Source organism: Lontra canadensis, unplaced genomic scaffold (genome assembly GCF_010015895.1).
Source record: "Lontra canadensis isolate GAN:19392208 unplaced genomic scaffold, GSC_riverotter_1.0 scaffold1, whole genome shotgun sequence".
Classification (NCBI taxonomy): Eukaryota; Metazoa; Chordata; class Mammalia; order Carnivora; family Mustelidae; genus Lontra; species Lontra canadensis.
Genome location: NW_022630995.1, coordinates 54,213,107 through 54,239,132, shown reverse-complemented (window position 1 = coordinate 54,239,132; position 26,026 = coordinate 54,213,107). Strand labels below are relative to the sequence as shown.

The 26,026-nt window shown below is 45.3% G+C and overlaps 1 protein-coding gene across 1 annotated transcript in view; it reads right to left on the bottom strand.

The window, feature by feature from the left end:
- FAM184B (family with sequence similarity 184 member B) overlaps positions 1–26,026 on the bottom strand; it is a 168,148-nt gene that overhangs the window by 6,455 nt on the left and 135,667 nt on the right. Inside the window, exons 9-14 of the mRNA XM_032854466.1 lie at positions 21,274–21,403; positions 20,318–20,530; positions 8,345–8,498; positions 5,392–5,555; positions 2,669–2,841; positions 1,660–1,806 (exon numbers count right to left, since the gene is read on the bottom strand). Coding sequence (XP_032710357.1) covers positions 1,660–1,806; positions 2,669–2,841; positions 5,392–5,555; positions 8,345–8,498; positions 20,318–20,530; positions 21,274–21,403 — 981 coding nt within the window. The remainder of the gene's footprint in view (positions 1–1,659; positions 1,807–2,668; positions 2,842–5,391; positions 5,556–8,344; positions 8,499–20,317; positions 20,531–21,273; positions 21,404–26,026) is intronic.

Below are 26,026 nucleotides of genomic sequence, written 5' to 3'. Positions count from 1 at the left end.
AAGCTTCAAGAACCAGGGATGTCACTGGACAAAGGCCTCAGCAAAATAATGCCCTCCAATCCCCCGCCAAATGCCCACCCCTTCCGCCGCTGCTGCCGCAGTTGGGCTAATGCCGACGTGGCTCTGGCGCCATCTGCTGGCCGATACGGAACGCGGCATGCGCCGGTTCTCAGGCGGAGCCTCGGGGCCGCTGGAACAGAGCTAGCTAGCACTTTGGACACGAACCTGGAGAGAAATAAATCTCTGCATGGTGGGGGGAGGGTTATGGCTGTTCGTGACTTATGGACTGTAGCTGATGAGAGGCCAGGACTTTAGGGCGAGATGACTTGGGATCTAATTCTTATTCTGACTTTTTCTAGCTATGTGACCCTGTCCGTAGCCTTTCCCTGTGACCTTTGGTTCTCTCTTCTTTAAGATGGGCACGAAACAGGGTGGTTGTGAAGATTTCGTGAGATACTGGAAGGCTGGCATGTGGTAAGTGCCCACTAAGTGGTAGCTCATAAAACCTTCCCCTCTGGATTTCTCATGATTTGCTTTGTATTGGAGACAGTGGAGAACATTTTTAAAGAGCATGAACTAAGGGTCAGACCAGTGACTTTTAGATTCACTCAGTGCTGCTTGACCTTAAACAAGTGGCTTCACCTGTCACCTTCCAACTGGTCTCTCTGCTGCTAATCCTGACTACCCCCCCCTTCTCCCAGCAACCAGAATGACCCATTAAAAGATAAATCAGACCATGTCACTCCTGCTCAAAGTCTTGCAATGGCTTCCCAGTGAATTCTGAACACATCCAAACTCCTTCCTGTTTAGTGCAGGGTCTCCTTCATCCCTCCCAACTACCCCACCAACCTCAATTCCTACCACTCACCCTCTCACTTATTCCTGGCTGTTCAGGCACATGAAGCAGGCCCCAGGGCCTTTGCACTTGCTGTTGTCTCTGCTGGGAATGCTCTTCCTCTAAATGGCTCTCTCAGTCCCCCCACCTGCTTGTGCTTAAGTGTCACCTCCTTAGACAGGCCTTCCTGGCCTACCGCTGCCACTCCCTAGACACAGATCCTGTTTTTCTTCCAGAACTTTCTCTGAGTCAAAAGTTTATTTGCTTCTTTCTTGTCTGAATCCCCATCTAGAATTTGTGAGCTCTGTAAGAGCATAGTCTTTGCCCAGTTCCCAGCCTAAATAGGGCAGGGCACACAGTAAGCTCTTAATAAACAACTGTTGAATAAATCAGTGAATGCATCCAAATATGCACAAGGCCCCTTGGTTCCTTTATCTGTTGTCTGTCTGGGGGAGTAACAGTTTCCATCGTGAACAAGGACTACTCTAAAGATTCAATGAGATGAGGCATGTGAGAAGGGGCAAATGTTATAAAAAACGTAGCCTTGATCCTTCTGATTTCTTCCCAGTGTGAGGGTCAAACCAAGTCCATAAGGCAGTGATCATTCATCACAAAGTCTCAGTGCTCTGCACACAGAGAATGCAGGCTCCCAAAGTGAGGGGGACCAGCTCTCAGCATGTACCCAGGACTGAGGTGCTTCCTGGAACTCGGGACTTGTAGTTTCAAAACTGGGGGAGTCCCAGGCACACTGGGATGAGCTGGTCACCCTAATAAAATGTACATCGACTACCCCCTTGCAACCTGGGGCCCCAGACCTCACTTACTCAGTTTCCAGGGTAGCCAGCCGGGCCTGGAGCCGAGCTTGAGCGCTGCTGAAATCTGCCACCATGGCCTGCATCTCCTTCCGGTGTTCCTGGCGTAGCTTCTCCACCTCCCGGGCCCGCTGGGCTTGCTGATCCTCCTCTAGCAGCCTGCAGGTGGGTGGGAGCTCAGCTAGGCTGGCCCGCGCTCTGGGGACTGAACCTCGTGGGCACTGGGGATTCTCCACCCTCCACGGGGTGGCTGGGTTGGGGAGACAGTCTGGGGGAGTGGTTATATGAATGTGAAGTCAGGACACTGGGAAGAAGACCTGGGCGCTCTGAGTTGTGGGGTCCATGAGAACCCTGCCTGTGGGACCCCTTCTCAGCACCTCCTACCCGAGCATTCCATCTGTAGTTATAAACTTTCCAGCAACGGGGTGAAACAGCTGTGAATTCAGAACTGATAGAAGCTATCCAGCTTGGATTAGGTAATAACAGTAACCGCCACTGTTTACCAAGGGCTTCCTCCAGGCCAGAGCCAGTGCAAAATCTTGCTTATGTTTCACTGCACTCCACGACAGCCCTGAAAGCTAGTGGTCTTACCTCCATTTGCAGACGACGGCACCGTCTAGGGGAAAGTTAGTGGACTCTCAGGAGCTCACACAGCTAGTTAAAGAGCGCCCAGCACCGTTTGAACTATTCCATCGCCCTGTCTCCCTAAGGCTGGTTTTGAAGATGCTTTTGGTATGGTCAGGTCTGATTCCATAAATTCCTTGTTTGTAGGGAAGTAGGATTCCCTTTTCTATTCCTGGGCAAATCCTCTGCAGTGTTGAGCCGAAAGCACTAGTACTTTTCATGGGTCTGGAGTAACATCAGTGACGTGCTAGCATTAGGGAGTCTTTCCTTTGCAGAGATGGTGAGGCGGGAAGCCTTAGATCTCAGAGGCTCGCCAAGGAGCAGTGGGCGCAGTGGTGGGAGCTAGGGCAAGCGGGGAGCTCCCGGGCGGAGAGCTTCCCGGCCTGGAGAGACCCACCTGCGCTGGTCGCGGAGCTGCAGCGCCTCCTGCTGGTGCTGCTCCACCTCGGCCCGCAGCCGCTGCACCGCGTCCTTGAGCCGCGAGTTCTCCTCCCAGAGGGCGCACGCCTCGCTCGGACCCGGCTCGGCGGCGCTCTCCGGAGAGCGGGCCTGGCCCAGGCCGTCCCCGTCCTGGGGAGAAAGGACCCGGGAGAGGTGTTTTCAGGGGCCGCCAAGGCGGACGAGGCGCAGAGGGCCCCAGACGTGCCGCGCAAAGCCGGAACCAGTGGTCCGCCCAGCCTCCTGCTTCGGATTCAGGAACTCGCCGCCAGGCTCCAGGTTCTCCCGCTTTGAGAGCTGGCCACATCCCGCCCTCACGAAGCTTAATAAGGCCGGTCAGCCAAGAACGTGGATTAAATCAAAACCAGCCAACCACTCTGCCCGTTTTTCAGACCTCCTCGCCTTCTCTCTGCCCACAGAGCCCTCCCTACCGAAATAGCACTGCTTCGGGGAAGAAGCGATCAGCTTTCTCCTCTCTCCTCTCCTTTCTACTCTCTGCCATCACCGAATCCGAATCCTGGCTGTGGAGAGATCACAGGGCAGCGCGCCTGGTTTCCTCAGCTGGCCCGGGAAGGCACCATCTCCCTTCCAGTTTTCCAGTCCTCTGGCGCCTGCTCCGTGGCTGGCATCCAGTAGGTGCCAAATAAATGCTTGCTAAATGAAATGGTGCCTGAATGCCAGTGGTTCAGATAGAAATTCGAAGATCTATGTCCAAATTCAATGGGATCAGAGTTAACTCCTGCTTAGTGAATGCTAGGGTTTTCAAGGCCGCTCAAACGTGCCTTTAAGGCTTCTGCATTTGCTCATTTCGCAGGAGGACTGAGCAGCTTGGCACAGGGAGCATCTGCGGGCCACGCCTTACACCTCCTGCTTCCTGCCTTGGGGCTTGCATGTGCATGACACTCATGGGCTCCTGGGCACCAGGCACTCAGATATGTAAAGCCTGGAGGAGCTTGGTTAAGGTCCTGTGGGACCACCCTTGACTAATGCGAGAGCCTGATGAATAAATGCATCCCTGTCTGTCCCTAGTTCAGACAGAGAGGATAATTATTTCACAGAGCTCCTCAGTAGATCCCAGCAGGTGGGATACCAGTTACCTGCAGTGGGGGACAACTTAAGGATTCATCCTTGTATGGGGTACCCGTCCCTTCCCTCTTTCGGTTCTGCTGCCTGGGGCTGTTCCTCCTTGCTAATATGCCCATATTTCTTCTCTGTGTGAGTTTTCCTCTGGGGCCTTCCTCCCAGAGGGTTTGGAGCCTCCCTCCAATGAGGTGAAGGTGAGGGAGGGCACCTGGGGGCAGCCAGGTATCATCTCATCCACCCAGTGATCCCAGGGTTTTATCCACGGCACCCAGGGAGGTTGTCATCACAGACGTCACAATCCCACAATTCCCCTGCCCCCTTCCATATGTATGGCTGGCTCCAACAGATCTAGAACACTTACTGGAACATGATCTGTCTTCCCTCTGCTACACTTTACTGACTGGGCAGAGCTCCCTGTGATTCATCATTTAATATTCTTCATTAAACACAAATCATCTTCAGGTGCTCAGTACTGACAATATCTTGAGTGAAGAATCCCCATGCTCCCGGGACCTCCAGCAGGGCTGGGACCCCAACTAATCATTTGTACCCACAGACTTGGTGGTGCGCCCATGTGGAGAGTGGGGGTGGAGATGAAACGAGGCAGACTGGCCTGGTTCTCAAAAGACTCCTGGTCCGGTTGAAAACAACCGTAAAGAACATCCATGATATATATGACGGCTGCCTAACTGGGTCATACAGTAGACACGAGGGCGGCAGGACTGTAACAGGAAGTGCTGGGGGAGCTCAGAGAGGGGTGAAGCCGCAGGTGTGGAAGGGAGGTCCCCAGAGCCAAACCTCGACAGCACATATACTCAGATCAAAGGGGAGACCCCTGGCCCAGAGGGTGAGCTGGGCACTGAGGAGGGAGGAAGGCGTCCCAAACAGGGATTGGGCACATGCAAAGGCCCAGGGGCATGATGCTGGGCCCATGTTCAGAGCAGAGGGAGATATGGCTGAAAGTAAGAAGTGTGGCCAGTGGGTGAAGGCTTTTCCTCGCCAGGCATCTGGAAGTCGTTCTGATAGCAGAAGGGAGTCACTGAAGCTTTATATAGATGCATACCTGTCACCGTATGGTACACGGTGGGCTTCAGGGGAGAGAGTCTGGGCTGTTAGGATGTCACTGCACTGCTGGCCAGGTGGGAATATGGATGTATAAGGAAGGGGCTGAGGGGCCAAGTCTGACTAGGAAGTTCAAGGAGAGTTGGTGTTGAACTTCGGTGACAAAAAAGGCAGCTCCCATTGATGGAATCAGGGAGGTTAAGGCAGGAAGACTGTCTGAGGAGGCATTCTGAGACATCCTCTGCAGATCTGAAGGAGTAATCCTGACTGGCTGATTCTAGGGCCCATGTTGCAATGCCACTCTGAAATGCTATTGTGTCTGAATATAAAATGACACACAGCGCTTAAAACTTGTTTTTTGCTTTTCAAAATGGGAGGCTGCAGACCCATCCAGGATCTCCTAGGACTGTAGAAGAAGCATCTTCCCCATTCCAGAAGTGAATGATGACCCCCTGGAGCCTCTCCGTTATGACTTTCTCCCTGCAGCCCTGATGTCACTGCAAGAGGGGTGCAGTGTGGGCAGAATGCGGTGCTGACCTCGGCAGGGATGGTGTGGTCCTCGCTGTCCCCTGGACACTGGGCGATTGCCTGTCGCCTGCCCAAGCTGCCCAGAGACCTCAGCTCAGCCTGCAGCGCCTCCAGGTCCTTCTGGTGCTCAGAGCAGGCGGCCCGCTGCTCTGACAGCTCCTGCTTGAGGGACTCTGGAGAAGGAAGAGCTATTACTTTTTAAAGACAAGATCATTTTCAAGTGCTAGTAAATTTGATATTTTCCTTTTCTGTTAGGAACTTTTTGGGACTCTATATTTGTTGCTGCAAAGGATTGTTGAAACATTGTTCCAAGAATTCCATAAGCCATGAGATAACCCTGTAGACTTAGATGTCTTAGTATAGAGCACATGCTCAACATATGTTGGTAAAATAAACACGTGATGTTTAAAGAGGAAATTAATGGTATTATAAAAATATATCTGTAGCAAAAAGATTTCCCATAAACTTACTAAGCTTCTCTGAAAGTTATAGTATATTAAACATAACAAAGCTGAGTTATTCTGATGATATGTTGAAAAATTTACTTGATTTATCTTTCCTCCCCACTAGGATTTTAATAGTGATCTCTATAGCCTATTTTCTTTAAAAAGCCTAAACCCAATTCAGTATTTTGAAATCCTCTATCACAAAAATATGTTCAATAAAACCTTTAGTAAAGCATAACTAGAGTGGTTTCATTTATTACCTTTTCCTCTTCAGTAATATATTCCCTTCTCTCCCCTGCTCCTTCCCTCCCTCCCTCTACCCATCTATCCAACCATCTGTCCAACCACTCTACCTCTCTACACATCCACCTACCCATCTGTCCATCAGCCCATCCATCCATCCATTCATCCATCCACATAACCACCTGCCCTTCCATCCTTCAACCCATCCACCTGTCTATCCAGCATGGCTGGGTCCCCACCCCAGTGGATCAGGTAATCTGATGGACACTCCCTTACCCCTCACACACTGAACTACACTGCAGGTCAAACGTGTTTCACACAGACAGTGGAATCACAGTAATTGGGACCAGGAATGTCTAATTTAATAATCTTGTCATGATAGCCCCCCCCCCATAGCACCCACAAAGCCAACCACTTTCTATTATCCTAAGAGAGTTCATAGAGCCCCTTCTTCCTGGGGCTATGTTGAGAATCCTAGCATGTACCCAGGCTCTCTCCTGAATATTCTGTCCAGGACAGGACCAGGTTGCTGTGGGATCAGAGGGACAAGGGAAGTGGCGGTAGGGACAACTGCTGTTGGGTGCTGGAATCACCAGGGGTGTTCAACATGATGTGAATCTTGTCTTGTATCTGAGACACATGGTACCGCCTGGGTTTTATCTTGTGTAATCCATCTTCCTTAGATGATGCCAACGCTAGCATTTCCCACTTGGATGTTAACTGGGGACTCAATGGGACTCTCTCTCTCCCCAATGCACTTCCTCCAGAAATGGGCAGAGCTGATGTGCTGACGTACAGTCTGCAGGACACACTGTCTAATGAAAAAGCTCAACAAGCAGCAGGTACATGGTAATCACTTATGGAGGTAAAGAAAATGCTCTTTCCCAAAATTCTCTTAAGGAGAACCCTGCCTGGGTTTGAAAAATATATATATATTTAATAAGGCCAATGCTAGGCATGAAATAAGGAGAGGCATTTGTCTTGCTCTTAAGAGTGAGATGGAAGATGAGAATAAAGGAGAAAATGAGGGAAAAGATGATCTACAAAACCAGAATGAGGCTTCGAGGGCCAGCCATGCAATGTGGGAATATTCAGTGATGATAACAGTGAACATCTGCCTAGCATTCACTGCATACCGGCTGGATGTTGCTATTATTCCCATTTCACAGATGAGCAACTTAGGCACAGAACAGTTACGTAACTTGCCCAAAGTCAGGCAGCTTGTGAGTGTTGGAGCTGGGCTTCAAGCCCAAACAATTTGGCTCCAGAGATCTTTACTGCTTCTGGTAACTTCCAGAATGCTCCCTGTGACTGGTTTTGGATGTCTGAAGAGGAGGTGAGTTTCTGGCCGAAGATGATGTGGGGGCAGGCAAAGGACAGGAGCCTGGAGGCGTAAGTCCCCCAGATTTGCGGAAAACTTCAGAATGGAAATGAGAGGTTGAGGCGATCCCATGAATGTGTCACGAAGGCTCAGAGATCTGGCTTTTATTGAATAACGATGATGATGATAATAATACGGATGCCTCCGCTTTTCCAAAGTTCACCTAACACCGCTTTGATTTTAAAAAAGACCTACATTAGAACCTCTTTGCCCTAGAGAAATCCGAAGACTTTCATCTTTACATAAAAAGGCGAAAAGGGAAAATAACGTTCTTGGCTGGTTTTGCAGGGAGCGGGTCTGGAAGCAGCGCGCACCTCGGGCCGTGAGAGTGGCGCCCCCCAGCGCCTTCCCCGGGAGTCACACCCAGCATCTCGGCGCACCGCGCTATGTCCGTGAGCGTCTGGACTTCGTCTCCAGCTACTGTGCGCATCCGTTCGCAAGATGTGTCCTGTGGTATCAGGAAAGCCTAAGACAGGTGACTTTGGGGGTCTGGGAACGCTCCAGAGTGTTCATTTAAATGAATGGTAATTGCTTCTTTGCTTTTCGCCATTTTGATTTAGGGAATGTTTCACAGGAACGCCCTGCTTTTGGACAGCTGGAACAGTCACCAGGCTCCTGTTATATGCTAGGAACTTTCTATTTAATATCATCACATCCACACACCGTCCTTATGGGTAGGGACAATAGTGACTCCATTTTCTAGAAAAGGAAACTGAGACTGACTGTGACGCCCCCCACCCCTACCCTAGGTCTCCCAGTTAGTTGGAGGCGGAGCCCGGAAAGTCACCCGGGCCTGTGTGCCCCCAAACATGGGGGCCCCATCTTGCCCCTGGTCTCCACGTGTGGACCCTGCCAGGTAGCTAGACCCTTCCAGGGGCAGGGGGCTGTATACCTAACAGTAGAGCCTGTTGAGTCTGCATCCTCTCCAGCTCCCCTTGAAGCTTCTGCTGGGCCTTTTCTTCCAAGGCCTGGAGCTCCAATCGGTGTGCCTGGTGCTGGATCTGGAGGCTGTGGCTGGATTCCTTCTTCAAGCGCTCCTCTGTGGCCTGAGGATGAAAATGGGATAAAGCGGGCACGGAGGGGGGACCTGTCCCCTCTGCCAATTTCCTTCTATGCACCAGGGTGCACTGAGCATTCACCACTCCTTGGTGGAGGGCTTATTGGGCTACTGAGAACGACCTGAGATGTTGGTGATGGCTTGGCCACAGCAGCCGTTTTATACCATGTGAACCTAACTCCAAACCATAGCTGATTAGGCCAGAGTGGATTCCTGTTCCAAGCTGAGCCAGTCATTGGGAATTTGGGGTTAGGAGGCCAGGGAGAAAGAGCGCAAGTAACAGACAGACAAACACTGACTAGTTGGCTCCAGATTTAATACACTCGGGGGAGGGGCGGTGACCATCTTACACCTGCTCCAAGACCAGGGAGGTGGAAAGAGTTGTCTGTGACGAGCAGGGCAGGAATGACAGAAGGAGGGGTCCCTATAGTCTTTCCAGTCTCTGGTCTAGTCTGGTCCCCAGAACGGGCTGTCTCTCTGCCTTCTGGTTCACTTATTATTCTTCTCTTATTTCATTTATGATTATTTCATTCAGTCAGTCATCCTTTTATGTGACATTCATTTATTGAAAGTCTCTCATATATCAAACACCCAAAACTGTTTCTATGAGTAGCTTTGTAAACTTTAATAGAAATGTCTTCACTGCCTAAGCTAGCTCAAGTTGGTTTCTGGGAGTCAAAATAATAATGGTCCCAAGGTATCCATGTGGGGATCCCTGGAACTTGTGAATATGTTACTTTCCTTGGTAAAGGGAGTTTTACAGGTGTGAATAAGTTAAGGAACCTGAAATGAGAGCTTATCCCAAATTATCTGGGCAGGCTTAATGTAGTCACAGAGGTCCTTATAGGAAGGAAGCAGGACAGCCAGTCAGAGGAGAGGTGCTGATGGAAGAAGGAAGCAGTGGTGGAGGGGAGCAGAAGTAGGGAGGGTGCTAGGGGAGAGGGAGAGGAAGAGAGGGGTACTTGAAGATGTTACATGCTACACTGTTGACTTGGATGATGCAGGGAGAGGCCAGGAGCCAAGGGAACACAGGCAGCCTCTAGAAGCCAGAAAAGGCAAGAAAACAGATCCATCCCTTGAGCTTTTAGAAGGAACACAGTCCTGCCAACACCCTGACACCTTGAATTTAGGACTTCTGACCTCCAGAGCTGTCAGATAATAAATCTGTGATGTGGTCAGCCACCAAGTTTGTGGTATTTGTGATAGCAGCAATAGGGAACTAATACAATTTTAGGGGGGTTTTGCAACAGAGAGTTCCAATTAAGACACAGCTAATCTTGGGCCACTTGGGTGGCTCAGTGGGCTAAGCGTCTGACTCTTGATTTCTGCTAAGGTCATGATCTCAGGGCTGTGAGATCAAACCGGGAGTTAGGCTCTGTGCTCAGTGTGAGGGTTCTGCTTAGGATTCTCTCTCTCCCTCTCTCGCTGGACCTTCCCCTGTCCTGCACCCCCCACCCCATGTGCATGCACACACACTCTCTCAATAAAATAGAATAAATAAATAATACAAATAAATAAAAAATTTAAAAAAGACATAGCCCATCTTTTAAAAGAAAAAATCAGGGCTGGGAGAGATGAACTAGTTTTCCCAAGGTCACGCAGGAAAGATGCAGGAAGCATCATCTCCCTCCTTTGTGCCAGCCAGATGCAGGGAAGTGAGCTGACTGAAGACAGGTAAAGGTGGAACAGGACAGTCACCCCTGGGCAGCAGGGTCCTGGGCTCAGGCCCTCCACACTCCCCATGCAGCCTTTGGAAACAGTGAGAAATGGGGTTTCACCAAAGATAGTAGGCTCCAGTTCAGAGCACCAAGCCCCCCACCCCCAGAGCCGCAGGGAGCTAACTGAGCACAGTGGCATCTTTGGCTCTCCTGCTCCTTGAAATTGGGAATCCGTTTTACTCCTCCTCTAGGAAACTCAGTCAAACGGTGCTGAGTTTATTTCATAAGACAGAAGAGTCTCCTCCTCTTCAGACTCTCAAGTATTTCTTCCTCTTATACTTGCTACAAGGCTCAGAGAACTGCAATTGGTGACATTTTTATCCCAAGGGAAATGGGAATGAAAAGATCCAGGCTAAGGTTTTAAGATGGGGCCAAACTCTCTCACTCCATGATCCAGCCCCTCTGTCCCCTGGGAACAGCACAGTGTTTAGATCAGCACTGCCTGCTTTTTTGCTCAGTAGCCCTCCCTGGTGAGAACTATGCAAAGTTGAACACTCAGAGTTTACATCAAACCACTCACCCCTGGTGAATGACTCCAGTAAACCTATGGGAGGTTTACTCTGCTTGTGTTGTGGTTGTTTTAAAGCCTCCTAAAAGGCCCATGTTCACCCTTTCTTCAAAGATAATGACACCAGTCACAATGCAGGTGTTTGTGTGGGGGCGGGGGGGGGACCAGTGGGTTCCCAACACCAACAAACAATGCTGAACACCAATGGAGGACAGTGTCCTACGAGTCAACTCAATCCTTACACTCTCTGCCTGGAAAGAGAAAGCATCCCACAGGGTGAGAGCTCAGTCCCATCAGACTGCCCTGCATCTTAGATGCTAGCTGGAAGACTAGGTCATTACCTGTGCTCCTGACCAACGGGCTATAAATCAGCAGTCCTACGACCCCTCAATTAATTTGTTAGAGCGGCTCACGGAACTCAGGAAACCTGTTTATTTACTAGGTTATCGATTTGTGACAAAGGATAGTAAAGGATATGAATCAATAGCCAGATGAAGAGATATGTAGGAAGAGGTCACAGGAGGTTTTGTCCCCATGAAATTGGGGCACGTCGCCCTTGTGGTATGTGGCGGTGTTCGCCCACCTCTAAGCTCTCTGAGCCCACTCTCTGCTTTAGGGTTTCTAAGAGGCTTTGTTACATAGACATGATTAATTAAATCATTGGCCACTGGTGACTGAATCGATCTCCTGCCTTTCCCCCTTCCCCAGAGGTCAGGGGTGGGACTGAAAGTTCCAACCCTCAAATCCTAAGGTGGGTTCCCCTGGCAATCAGCCCCCTCATCCTCAGTGGGGTCCCCAAGCTTCCTCATTAATGCAAGAGAAGGCACTTTGGCTTCTCTCTTCACTTAGGAATTTCCAAGAGTTTTAGGAGCAGTGTGTCAGAAATGAGACTAATACCAAATAAGATTTCTTTTTAGAAATCACAGTAACACACTCTCCATCCCCATCCTGGGTAAAGTCTCCTTCCCTGTGCTCCCCAACTGTCCCCTGGCTCCTACCCACTGAACTACAACAGCCTGTCTGAGTGGTTGCCTTTCCCCCTGGAGGTGCAGTCCAGAAAGCCAAGAGTGTGTTAATCATCCTGATGCTTGCAGAGCACAGCATGGAGTAGGTGGCGGAACCTGTTCTATAAATAATTCAGGGTCAACGAGTGAGCAGTAACAGCCAATCTTTAAAAATGGAGCTCTGCTATGGACTGGATGTTTCTGCCCAACCCCCCCTCCCACGCCCCCAAGTCATAGGTTGAAAACTGATTCCCCATGGGATGGCATCAGGAGTGGGGCTTTTGGAGGTTGATGAGGTCAGGACAGTGAAGCCCTCATGAATCAGTGCTCTCATAAAGGAGATTCACAAAAGCTCCCCTACCCCTTCTCCCTCGTGAGGTTATAGTGAGGTGGCTGTCTATGAACTAGGGAGTGAACTCTCAACAGACACCAGACCAGCTGGTGCTTTGGTCTTGTACTTGTAGCCTCCAGAATGAACAGTGGGGAATTCATTTTTATGTTTCCAAGCGGCTCAGTCCGCGGTGTTCTCTTACAGGAACCTGAATGGACAAAGACAAGCTCTTACTCAGCCTCGTATGGTTCTAAGTACTTTACATGTGTTATCTCTTTGATGCTCTCAACAGTCTTAGTAGTTATTATTTTATAAATGAGGAACCTGAGGCACAAAGAAACTGAGAGATTGCCTGAGCCCACACCTTATAAGTGGCAGACCCAGGATTTGAACCCATGCATCCCACTCCTCCTCACGATCCTGTACAAGGAATGACTATATATCTGGTATTTTAAATTAGAATTGGAACTTGATTCTTTGGTGTCACTTTGGAATCATCGGACTTGAGCCAGCAACAAGGACCCCGTGAATCTGTAGGGTCTCCAGGGGCTAGAGCAGAGACCTGCAACGTATGGGGGGATGGGCAGAGCTGAGGAGGCCAGAGCTCACAGGCTCCTTCCTTCCTTCCAGGGGAGTCCTGGAACACCACCCCCACTGGTGAGCCACAACCCCCAGCTTCCCCTGGGAGCTAAGTCTACAGCCTGGATGGGTAAAGCTCAGGAGAACACAAAGGCCAGCATTACCCACCACCTAGCAACCTGGCATCTCATCAACCAGAGCTGTTGTAAATTGCAAGTCAAACTGGAAAAAGATTTAAAAGAATAAAAGAAGAGAACTCACATTTTTTTGACACCTCTTAAAAACCAAAGAGTCCACATGTATTATTTTATTTCTTTTTTCTTTTTTTTAAGGCTTATTGTATATTTTTATCAGAGCAATGCATGCATATAGTATAAAGGGCTAAATAGTATTAAAAGAAAGGAAAACCCTCCTTTTCCTCTCTCTGCACTTTGTTCTCTGGAGGAAGCCTCTGACAACTCTTCCAGTTGTTTCTTCAGGTATTTGCCACCATTAGCAGGCTAGAATCTCCATTCTTCTCTGTCTTGGTTATTTTCGAGACTAGGAATTGTCTTTGCATTTGGGTAGATGAGGATTTTAGGTTCATACAATCTCCCCCTTTCATTACTCACATATCATTATATATTCTTTTAATATAGTGGAATATACTCAACACTTTTGTTATCATGAGTACATACAGTATGCTCCTGAGCAAAACTATTATGATTAATGCCTACCTGCACAACTTTTTGTTTTTCCTTGCATTAATAACTTGCTGCATTTTTTAAAAATTTGCTTAGCTTTCTTTAAATATTTGGCTAAGTCTTCCTACAACATCTAAAAGCTTTGTAAAACATTTGTGTGTGTGTGCGTGTGTGTGTGTTAAACACTTTCGATGCAACTTTCTACATGGTCAAACAGATCAGAAAATCTAGTAGTTTTATTTCCCCCTAGAGCTGCTCTTCTGAGACCTCAGTCCTCTGGCTCTAGCTTGGACTGAGCTGTTGTCTTGGCCAGGGCCAATGGCATAGCTGGGCTCCTTCCTTTTCCTTCTTCTCCTACCCTGAATTCCTCTATCCTAGATTCCTTTTATTCCGGAATCCTTGACTTGCTCCCTCGTTTCAGTGGGGCACTCTTCAAGGAACTTCCTAAGGAAAAGCATGTGGAAGACATAGCAGCCTGGGTCCAACAGGAGACAGAAACCACACAGTAATTTAAGTAGGAGCTCAATATAAAAAATTACTGTGCTATTACAGGAGAGTAACTCTAGAGATATAAAGAGAACTCTAGGGTGTCCTGAGGCTGGGAGAGAGTACCCAAGATGAGGACAATTTAGAAGGGGGGAACCCTTCCCCAGTTTGGGATACAGACCTTGTCGGAGAAGGTATGGTGGCTCACTGGTGGGAAGATCACTGGGCTATCCAGGCCACTGTTGGTCCAGTTACTGGTTAGCAGGAACAACCCTCCATAGTACAGAGGAGCCACAGGTGGGTGATGTTCGGAGAGAATGGGGGTGCCCATGCAGGTGTAAGGGCCAGAGCAGATGAAGGTATTTGTCTGAGGAGGCTCACAGAAAACAAATGTCTGGGCTACAGGCAACAGTGGCCAGTGGGGGGGTGGGGGTGAATCACAGGGATTGTCAGAGTAAGCCTTGTGGGTATGAGGACTGCCTTCCTTCCAGGAAAGCAGTCACTGGGCCCGGGCCAGGTTTGTGAGGTCACTGTGAGTTTACTGGGGCAGAAGAAGACCAGATGTCCTTACACAGCCATGTCACTCTTCAATGAGCAGCTAAAGCCAGAGACAAAGCAAAAACACAGCCACCAGAACCAGGAAGAGAAGAAGCCTCTCTCCTCCTACAAGGTGCCTCCAGTGTCCTCTACTGACGAAGCTTAACATGGTGCTCCCTGTGAAGGAGAAATGCTTCAGGAATCTGGGTCATTACTGCAGGGCAGACAGGGAAGAGTGAATTGGAAGGTGAGAGGCAGAAATTTGAGAACAGAAGGCAAATTCCTTAATATTTCACATGCCTGTTGATATATGTATTCAATTCTTACAGTTATTAATAGTTGTAATGGAATTTCTCAGAATTATGCATTGGCTTCTAGTATACTGTTTTACTGCCTGTGAGATGTCCCATGACATTCTGATTCAAGTAATTTGTGTCTGGAATCACTTTTCCTCACTGGGAGCTTTTTGGAATTTCTTCTGTTTCCCTGGTGTCCTGAAATTTCAAGATGAACCTTGGTAGAGGTCTTTCTCTTGTAGTTCTAAGGATTTCATTATTTCTTTGAAAATACTTTCCCTTTCTAAAGTTGGAAAGAACTCAAATACATGGAGGCTAAAGAGCATCATACTAAAGAATAAATGGGTCAACCAGGTAAATGAAGAAGAATTGAAAAAATTCATGGAAACAAATGAAAATGAAAACACAACTCCTCAAAATCTGTGGGACACAGCAAAGGCAGTCTTGAGAGGAAAGTATATAGCAATACAATCCTTTCTCAAGAAACAAGAAAGGTCTCAAATATACAACTTAATCCTACACCTAAAGGAGCTGGAGAAAGAACAGCCAAGAAAGCCTAAACCCAGCAGGAGAAGAGAAATCATAAAGAGCAGAAATCAATGAAATAGAAACCAAAAGAACAGTAGAACAAATCAACAAAACTAGGAGCTGATTCTTTGAAAGAATTAGTAAGATTGATAAACCCCTGGCCAGACTTATCAAAAAGAAAAGAGAAAGGATCCCAATAAATAAAATCATGAATGAAAGAGGAGAGATCACAACCAGCACCTAAGAAATACAATTATGAAAACATACTATGGGCAACTATAGGTCAGCAAATTTGACAATCTGGAAGAAATTCATTCCTAAAAATGTATAAACTATCAAAACTGAAACAGGAAGCAATAGAAAACCTGAACAGACCCATAACCAGTAAGGAGATTGAAGCAGTCATCAGAACTCTCCCAACAAACAAGAGCCCAGGGCCAGATGGCTTCCCAGGGGAATTCTACCAAACATTTTAAGAATTAATACCTATTCTCCTGAAAGTGTTCCAAAAAACAGAAATGGAAGGAAAACTTCCAAACTCATTTTATGAGGCCAGCATTACCTTGATCCCAAAACCAAAGATCCCATCAAAAAGGAGAATGACAGAACAATAGCCTTGATGAACACAGATGTGGAAATTCTCACCAAAATACTAGCCAATAGGATCCAACAGCACATTAAAAGGATTATTCACCACGACCGAGTGGGTTTATTACAGGGCTACAAGGTTGGTTCAACATCCACAAATCAAACAATCAATATGATACAATACATTAATAAAAGAAAGAACAAGAATCATATGATATCCTCAATAGATGCTGAAAAAGCATTTGACAAAGTACACCATCCTTTCTTGATCAAAACTCTTCACAGTGTAGGCATAGAGGGTACATACCTCAATATCATCAAAGCCATCTATGAAAAACCCACGGCAAATATAATTCTCAATGGGGAAAAACTGAGAGCTTTTCCCCTAAGGTCAGGAATGCGGCAAGGATGTTCACTATCACCACTGCTATTCAATATAGTACTAGAAGTCCTAGCCTCAGCAATCAGACAACAAAAAGAAATAAAAGACATCTGAATCAGCAAAGAAGTTAAACTATCACTCTTTGCAGATGATATGATACTTTATGTGGAAAACCCAAAAAGACTCCACTCCAAAACTGCTAGAACTCATACAGGAATTCAGTAAAGTGTCAGGATATAAAATCAATGCATGGAAATCAGTTGCATTTCTACACACCAACAGCAAGAGAGAAGAAAGAAAAATTAAGGAGTCGATCCCATTTACAATTACACCTAAAACCATAAGATAGCTAGGAATAAACTTAACCAAAGAGGTAAAGAATCTGTACTCAGAAAATTATAAAGTATTCATGAAAGAAATTGAGGAAGACACAAAGAAATGGAAAAACTTTCCATGCTCATGGATTGGAAGAACAAATACTGTGAAAATGTCCATGCTACCTAAAACAATGTACACATTTAATGCAATCCTTATCAAAATACCATCAATTTTTTTTTCAGAGAAATGGAACAGATAATTCTAAAATTTATATGGAACCAGAAAAGACCCCGAATAGCCAGAGGAATGTTGAGAAAGAAAGCCAAAGTTGGTGGCATCACAACTCCGGACTTCAAGCTCCATTACAAAGGTGTCATCATCAAGACAGTATGGTACCGGCACAAAAACAGACACATACATCAAAGGAACAGAATAGAGAGCCCAGAAATAGACCCTCAACCCTATAGTTAACTAATCTTCAACAAAGCAGGAAAGAATGTCCAGTGGAAAAAAGACAGTCTCTTCAATAAATGGTGTTGGGAAAATTGGACAGCCACACACAGAAGAATGAAACTGAACCATTTCCTTATACCATACACAAAAATAGACTCAAAGTGGAAGAAAGACCTCAATGTGAGACAGGAATCCATCAAAATCCTTGAGGAGAACACAGGCAGCAACCTCTTCAACCTCAGCTGCAGCAACTTCTTCCTAGAAACATCACCAAATGAAGGGAAGCAAGGGCAAAAATGAACTATTGGGACTTCATCAAGATCAGAATCTTTTGCACAGCAAAGGAAACAGTTAACAAAACCAAAAGACAACTAACAGAATGGGAGAAGATATTCACAAATGACATATCAAATAAAGAGGTAGTATCCAAAATCTATGAAGAACTTCTCAAGCTCAACACCCAAAGAATAATCCAATCAAGAAATGGGCAGAGGACATGAATAGATATTCTGCAAAGAAGACATCCAGATGACACATGAAAAAGTCCTCAACATCACTTGGCATCAGGGAAATACAAATCAAAACCACAATGAGATACCACTTCACACCAGTCAGAATGGTTAAAATTAAGTCAGGAAATGATAGATGTTGGAGAGGATGTGGAGAAAGGGGAACCCTCCTATACAGTTGGTGGGAATGCAAGCTGGTGCAACCACTCTGGAAAACAGCATGGAGGTTCCTCACAAAGTTGGAAATAGAGCTACCCTATGACCCAGCAATTGCACTCCTGGGTATTTACCCTAAAGATACAAATGTAATGATCCGAAGGGGCACATGTACCTGAATGTTCATAGCAGCAATGTCCACAATAGCCAAGCTATGGAAAGAACCTAGCCATCAACAGATGAATGGATACAGAAGATGTGGTATATATACACAATGGAATACTATGCAGCCATCAAACGAAATGAAATCTTGCCATTTGTCACGATGTAGATGGAACTAGAGGGTATTATGCTGAGTGAAATAAGCCAATTAAAGAAAGACAATTATCACATGATCTCCCTGATATGAGGAGTTTGAGAGGCAGAGTTGGGGGCTTGGGAAGTAAGGAAGGAAAAAATGAAACAAGATGGGATAGGGAGGGAGAGAAACCATAAGAGACTCTTAATCTCACAAAACAAACTGAGGGTTTCTGGGGGTGGGGGGTAAGGAGAGGGTGGCTGGGTTATGGACATTGGGGAGGGTATGTGCTATGGTGAGTGCTGTGAAGTGTGTAAGCTTGATGATTCATAGTCCTGTACCCCTGGGGCAAATAATATATTATATCTTAATAAAAACAATAAAAATAAATTAAAAAAAAACAAAGAAAATACTTTCCCCTCCTTTATCTCTTTCTGGAGCTCCCAATTGTTATATATGAGCTTCCCAGTTGTGACTCTACACTTTGTGTTCCTTCTCTCCAACCACCCATTTCACTGTTTTGTTTTTTCTTTTGGTTTCTGGAAGGTTTCTTCATTTTTTCCATTTCAAGTCATTTCCTGACTTTTAGAATTCCTGTGATCATATTTTTTATCTAAAGAGCTCTTCCTTAACCCAATTGCCCCTCCTTTACAAACAGCATGTTGTTCTTTCACGGATGCAAACATCATCTTTTAATTTTGAGGAGATCAATAATCATCGAAGCTTTTTTTTTTTTTCTTTCTGCTGACTGCATTAGTCATTTCTTCTGAGTCTGTTCCTTCTCCCCCAGTTATTTTGGATCCCAACTTCCATGTTAGAGGCTTCCCTAAAAAGTTTAGTAATTGCTGTGCTTTCTTATTAAAGATGGAACACTGAGATGGAGCTACTTGGAAGAGGGTCCGTTGGGTGCTGGGCTCCTCTGGAGGGTGACCAGATGGCGAGCCAGTGATTTTACTGGAAGTCCACAAATGTGAGACTCTAGGTCTTTTCTCTAGGATGGTTTAATTTCCCCAGAGAACATTCTCCAGCCTCCTACTTAGGAAGGGTTTAAGTTCTAGCTGTTTGACTTCTGGAGCTGAGCAGGAGAATGCACTTCTGGGGACCACAGAGAGGTGGCAGTGGTCCAATGAATAGCTCAGTATACAGATTTTCACCTGAACCTATTCTCCGACCCAAGCTTCATCCCAGCCCCTGTGAATCATATTTCCTAATTCAGAGTCTCTCTGGCTCAGTTTATCCAGGGATTTCCCCCCACCCCATCTCTTGTCTTTAAATAAGGGAGAGCTAATTGCTTGCCTGTGCTGGTTGAGCTGGGAATGTGACATTCTATGTCAGTCATATTCCTCATCTCACTCTTGCCTCTGTGATAACTACTACCTCCAATTCCTGAGCCTTTCTGAGCTCTGCCATGGAATCAGCTTGATTCTCATCCTCTCTCTGCAGGTACTTTGGCTCAAGCTTCTCCACTCTGTGAGGCCACATGCTATTTCCTCATTTCTGTCCTGTACTCATGTAGCGGGGCTCAAGGGCACAGATGCCTCCTGCTTTATCTGGAATAGGAGTATGCTTCAGCTTTGTGTTTCCTATTGTTTCCTGGATGGTTTCCAATAAGAAAGGATTCAAAAGCCTTTATTCTGTCACCTTAAAACCAGAAATCCATTTTTTCCACTTATTCATGGACATCTCAAAGAGGTGGATTTCAATACCCCCAGTGTACAGAAGGGGAAATTAAACTTGAAACTGTAATTCAGTGAGACCATTTTCTAAGGAGCTATCCTGAACTAGGAAGAGATTCAGGGTCTGAACAGACACAGATGTTTCTTGGCCCCAAGCAGGTTCAGGTGGCAGATCTGATGATATAAGGAAGTCATTAGATAGAGCATAAAGACTGCTATAACTGGGGAAGACAGTGTGTTGTGACAGTCGTAGTGGGAGTCCCAGCTCCTGAGGGAGCAGGAGCAAAGGCCTTCTGGGAAAGTAGAAGGTAGGAGATGGACAAAACCTGCTCCTGCTGGATTACACATCATGGTGCACTTGACCTTTTTGTCCCAACTTTCCAACTTGCCCTCTCTGTTTTTGTCTCCCAGGCGAGTCCGACCCCCCAGCATGCATCGCACACAACATTGCCCAAGTCATAAAGCTGTTTTTATGTTATCAAGATCACATAGAAACAGGGAGACGCGGTACAAGTAGCCAAACAGACCTAAGTGTGAATCCTTGCATGGCCATATCCTAGCTGTGTGACCCTGAGCAACTTACTGAATCCCTCTGAGCATTTTTCCTCATCTGGAAGAAGGGAATGTGATAATAGTGACCCTGGAAGATTCATGTAGGGATTAGAGATCATGTACAAAATGCACCCTGTCTAGCACATGACAGATGCTTCCACGGCAAGGGCTCAGTAAGTAGTGGACTTCCTAATTCTCCACCTTACCTTGAGTTCTTGATTTTTGGCCTTCTCAAGCGTGCGCAGGGCTCGCTGGTGGGAGGCCTCCAGCTGGGCTTTCATGGCCTGGTTCTGCTGAATGGTCTCCTGGAGCTCATGCTGCAGCTTCTCCCTTTCGTGGTCGGAGAGTTGCTTGAGCTCCTGCAGGTCCTCCCTGTAGGTGCTGGCGCACTGCTCCAGAGCCTGCTGCATCTGGGAGACCTGCCCCCCCCATGGCATCCTGCCCTCAGGGTGCGCCCTCTCCCTCCCCCTTCCCTTCCTGAGGGACTTGAAAACAAGTAAGTGCACTGGATATCTCCTCAACCCAGCTGAACCTCCTCTATCTGAGGGAACTCTGAAGGGGAGTGCTGTAACTTTGAAAAACCCCTGTGATGGCCAGTCTTCTGGGGGCTTCTCAGCTAGAGCCACGAATGTCAGGTCAGAAGGGCAGATGGGTTGAGATGCAAGCCATCCAACACATTGAAGAGGAGACCCCTAAAGCCTTCCCTGATAACTCCCTTGAGTATTACACCCACTCCCCCATGACCAGATAGCCTCTCAATCCTTTTGACCTTGTTCTGTTTTTCCTTTTTCCTAAAAACTGATCATCCTCTAATATGCTATATGCTTTACTTCTTTCTTATGTTTGGTATTTTGGGTCTGTTCCCACTTCCTCTGCTATAATACAAGTGCTGTAATGCAGGAATTTGCCTGGGTTTGTTCACTAATGTACCCCAAGTTTCTAGAAGGCTCCTAGCTCATAGGAGGTGCTCATGGGCCACAGGAGTTATTAAATAAATGAATGAATACAGAGAATCAAGAATCCTACCTTGTCCTGACCTGGAATGCCCTCCCAGCCCAGACATGAATCAGGTTCTGTATGTATTTCCGACATTGTCTGGAAGGAGGAGAAGGAGGCGGGGTTCCACCAGCAGGAGGGCATCTCCCCACCATGGCTGTCCTACCTGGGCCTGCAATCTAGCCTTCTGGCTTTGCCACTCTTCCTGTAGACGCTGGATTTCTGGCGCCTTCTCCTTCAGCAAAAAGTGCAGTGGGGGTTGCAGGTCACTTCCCTCCTTAAGGGGCACTTCAATCCTTTGAAGACAGAGAGGTGCAAATCACAAAAGATCCAGGGCTGGGAATGACATGACCACCTGGGGCTGGGAGAAGGGAGTTCCCATGGCAGGGATCGGGGTGAGAAGTATCTTCCTTGGATTTAAGAACGTAACCTGACACACAGTTCTAAGTGTTACTGCACAATTAGGATTCAGCTGGAGCCCAAAGGTATTAGTGGGTGCTTAATGATTGGCTGTTAAAACGACTGAGAGGGGCACCTGGGTGGCTCAGTGGGTTAAGCCTCTGCCTTCATCTCAGGTCATGATCCCAGGGTCCTGGGATCAAGCCCCGAATCTGGCTCTCTGCTCAGAAGGGAGCCTGCTTCCCCCTTCTCTCTGCCTGCCTCTCTGCCTACTTGTGATCTCTGTCAAATAAATAAATAAAATCTTTAAAAACAAACAAACAAACAAAAATGGCTGAGAGCTTGGAGTTGGTTATGGGGCTTAGTTAGTCCTTGGGGCTCTGAAAAATAGGCCTCTCTGAATTAAAAATAGAGCTTCCCTATGACCCTGCAATTGCACTAATGGGTATTTACCCCAAAGATACAGATGTAGTGAAAGAAGGGCCATCTATACCCCAATGTTCATAGCAGCAATGGCCACAGTTACCAAACTGTGGAAAGAACCAAGATGCCCTTCAATGGACGAATGAATAAGGAAGATGTGGTCCATATATCCTATGGAGTATTATGCCTCCATCAGAAAGGATGAATACCCAACTTTTGTATCAACGTGGACAGGACTGGAAGAAACTATGGTGAGTGAAATAAGTCAAGCAGAGAGAGTCAATTATCATATGGTTTCACTTATTTGTGGAGCATAAGAAATAACATTGAGGACATGGGAGATGGAGAGGATAAGGGAGTTGGGGGAAATTGGAGGGGGAGATGAACCATAAGAGACTATGGACTCTGAAAAACAATCTGAGGGTTTTGAAGGGGCGGAGGGTGGGAGATTAGGGGAGCCTGGTGGTGGGTATTATGGAAGGCACAGATTGCATGGAGCACTGGGTGTGGGGCATAAACAATGAATTCTGTTACACTGAAAAGAAATTAATTAAAAAAAAGAGGCCTCTCTGGTCTAAATTCACAACACTTCCTGCAGATGAAAAAAAAAGTGAAATAATAATACTTTACTTGAATACAGTGCTTGACACTTTTCAAAGCAGGCTCATGCCTTTGACTGGCTGTCCCAGGGATACACTGCAGGGTTGCACACAGGTTTTTATGGATAGAGCATGAATGAGAAGATGATGGCTTAAAGCTACAGTGGTTTCTTCTGTATTCTAGCACAGATGCTCATGGATCTTTTTGGAGGACACCTTCCCTTACCTAGAGCTGAACTTTTGAACCAGGTGAGAAATTCAAATATAACTGGTTGAGATGGGGATTTTAAATATTTGTCCTGTGTAGTGATGTAAAAGGGTGCCACACAGTAGGCATCTCTGCAGAGTTTGCTGGAATGTCAGTGGTGTTTTCTTCCTACGCTTAATTTTTCTTTAAAAAAAAAGATTTATTTATTTATTTGAGAGAGAGAGAGAGACACAGAGAGAGAGAGAGAGAGAGAGATTAAGAGCATGTGCTGTTGGAGGGGAGGGGCAAAGAGAGAAGGAGAGAGAAACTCAACCGGACTCCACACTAAGCACGGAGCTCAGCGCAGGGCTCAATCTCACGACAGTGAGATCCTGAGCCAAAACCAAGAGTCAGACTGTGCCACCCAGGTGCCCCAGTGTGTGCTTAACTTTTTACAAAATCATCAAACGGTTTTCTGAGGTACTACCCCATGTTATGCTCCTACCAGCAACGTATGAGAGTTTCAGTTGCTCCACAGCATAGTCAACATTTTGTGTCTTCAGTACTTTTAATTTTAGTCATTCTGGGGGGTATGAAATGGTATCTCACTGTAATTTTAAGTTGCATTTCCCTGCTGACTCTGATGTGAAGTGCATATTCATGTCCTTATGTGCCATTCTTTATTTGCAAGTGTGTTCAAGCATTTTGTCCATTTAAAACTATATTTGTCTTTTCTATTATCGGCTGATAGCAATTCTTTATATACTCTGGATGCAGACTGGATAACTTTTTCCAACCTGTGATTTGTTTATTCATTTTCTTAATAGTATTTTTTAATTAGCAGAAATTTTAATTTTGATGAAGATCAATTTATCAACTTTTTTCTTAGATGATTAGTGCTTTTATGTCCTAAAAAAATTATCATGTACCCCCAAACTGCAAAGAGGTTCTCCTATGCTTTATTGTTTTACATTATATATTTAGAGTTAGTTATTATACATGGGGTGAAGTTAGGGTTGAAGTTCATTTTTTTTCATATGTTGATTCAGTTACAACACCATTTGATGAAAAACTCTTCCTATTACCACTGAATTGCCTTGGCACTTTTAACAAAAATGAATCCAACATCTTTTGGTGGGTCTATTTCTGGACACTCCATTATTTTTCATTGATCAACTTGTTTATTTATATATTGATACCACACAGTCTGTATTATTCTAGCTTCATAATGTCTTGAAATCAGGTAGCCTGAGTCTTCTGACTTGACTCTTCAAGGTTCTTCTTTTCTTTTTCTAGGTCCTTTGCTTTTCCACTTCAATATTGAAAACAGCGTATTTCTTTCTACAAATAAAGCTGCTAGGATTGTATTTGGGATTGAACTGAGTCTATAGTTCAATTTAGAGTAATGTCTTAACACCATTGAGTATTTCAATCTTATCATTCTGTCTGTAAATAAGACATTTTTTACTCTTTTTTTCTCATTTGTAGCTCTTTTTCTTGCTTTATAGGACAGGCCAGGACAGTGTTAAATAGTGAGAGCAGAATGTTTGCCTTGTTCCCAATCTTAGGAGGAAAGTGTTCAACATTTCACCAGTAGGTATATTGCTGTAGTTTATCATGATTATCTTTTCAGGTTGAAGAACTTCCCTGCTATTCATGGACTGCACACTTTTTATCATGAGAGGATGTTAACTTTTGTCAAATGCTTTTCTGCACCTGAGATGATTATTTACTTTTTCCCTTAATTTTTTAATGGGCTAATTCACATGAATGCTATTCACATGTTAAGCCAACACATTTTTGGGGAAATCCTACTTGATCACGATGTACTATCCTTTTTATATATCCTTTGATTTGATTTCCAAATATTTTGTACAGGATTTTGCATTCAGGAAGAATGCCCATTTGTTATTTTCTTTTCTTTTAAATGTCTTCATTAGGTTTTGGTACCAGTTATGCTGATCTCATAAAACAAATTAAGGGGTATCTACACTCTTTTTCTGAAAGAGCTTATGTAAGACTACTATTATTTCTTCTTTGAAATAGTTGATAAGAGGCCCCTGGATGACTTAGTAGGTTAAGTATCCAACGCCAAATTTCAGCTCAGGTCATGATCTTGAGGTCCTGGGATGAGCCCCACATCAGGCTCTGCACTCAGCCGGGAGTCGGCTTGGGATTCTCTCTCTCCCTTTTCCCCTCCCCCTGCTTATGCTCTCTCTCTCTCTCTCAAATAAATAAATCTTTGAAAATAAAATAAAAAAATAAAATTGTTGATAAAACTCACTAATGACATCAACTGGGGCTGGAGTTGTCCTTTAGATAATTTTAAAAATTAATTTATTTTCTCACCATAGCACATATCCTCCCCAGTGTCCATCACCCAGCCATGAGTTACTTATATTTTCCATTTCTTCTAGTGCCATTTTTGGTAAGTTGTATTTTTCAAGGAATTTGCTTTTTGGTGAAATCACTGATAAAAAGATTGTTCATAGAATTGCCTTATTTCCCTTTAATATCTATAGAATCTATAGGGATGTCCCTCTTTCATTCCTCTTTCTTGTTTTCCCTAATCATTCTTAGTTTGAGTATATAATTTTCTAGAACTAATTTTTTGTTTTCTCAGTTTTTTCTATTAGCCCATTTTCTATTTCATGGAGTTCTGCTCTTACCTTTCTTTCCAATTTAATTTAATATCTTTATTTTTAATATCTTTATCTTACCTTCTTTATATCTTTATTTAAAATATCTTTATTTTACCTTTACCTAATAAGATCTTTATTTTACCTTCTAATTTTACTTAATATCTTTCCTTCCAGATTTAATTTCCTTATCCTTTTCTAATTTCTTAAGACAAAAACACAGATAATTGATGTTAGAGCTTTCTTTTTAAAGTAGGAGTATTTAAAGCTATGGATTGCCTTCATTAGCTATCTCTCCCAAAATCTGACATGTCCTATTATCATTGAATTTGAAGTAGTTTCTCATTTCCAATGTGATTTTATTTTTTGGCTAATAGATTATTTAGGAGTATTCTGTAGAAGTTCCAAATATCTGAGGATTTTCTCAATAGCTTATTATTCTGGATTTCTTACTTTAAAAAAATTTATTTATTTACTTGAGAGAGAGAGCTAGCATGAGCAGGGAGCCGGGGCAGAGGGAGGAGCAGAAGCAGGCTCCCAGCTGAGCAGGGAACCTGACATGGGGCTCTATCACAGGACACTGGGATCATGACCTGAGCTGAAGGCAGACGCTTAGCCAACTGAGCCACCCAGGAGCCCCTTATTCTGCATTTCTAACTTAATTTTTTTGTG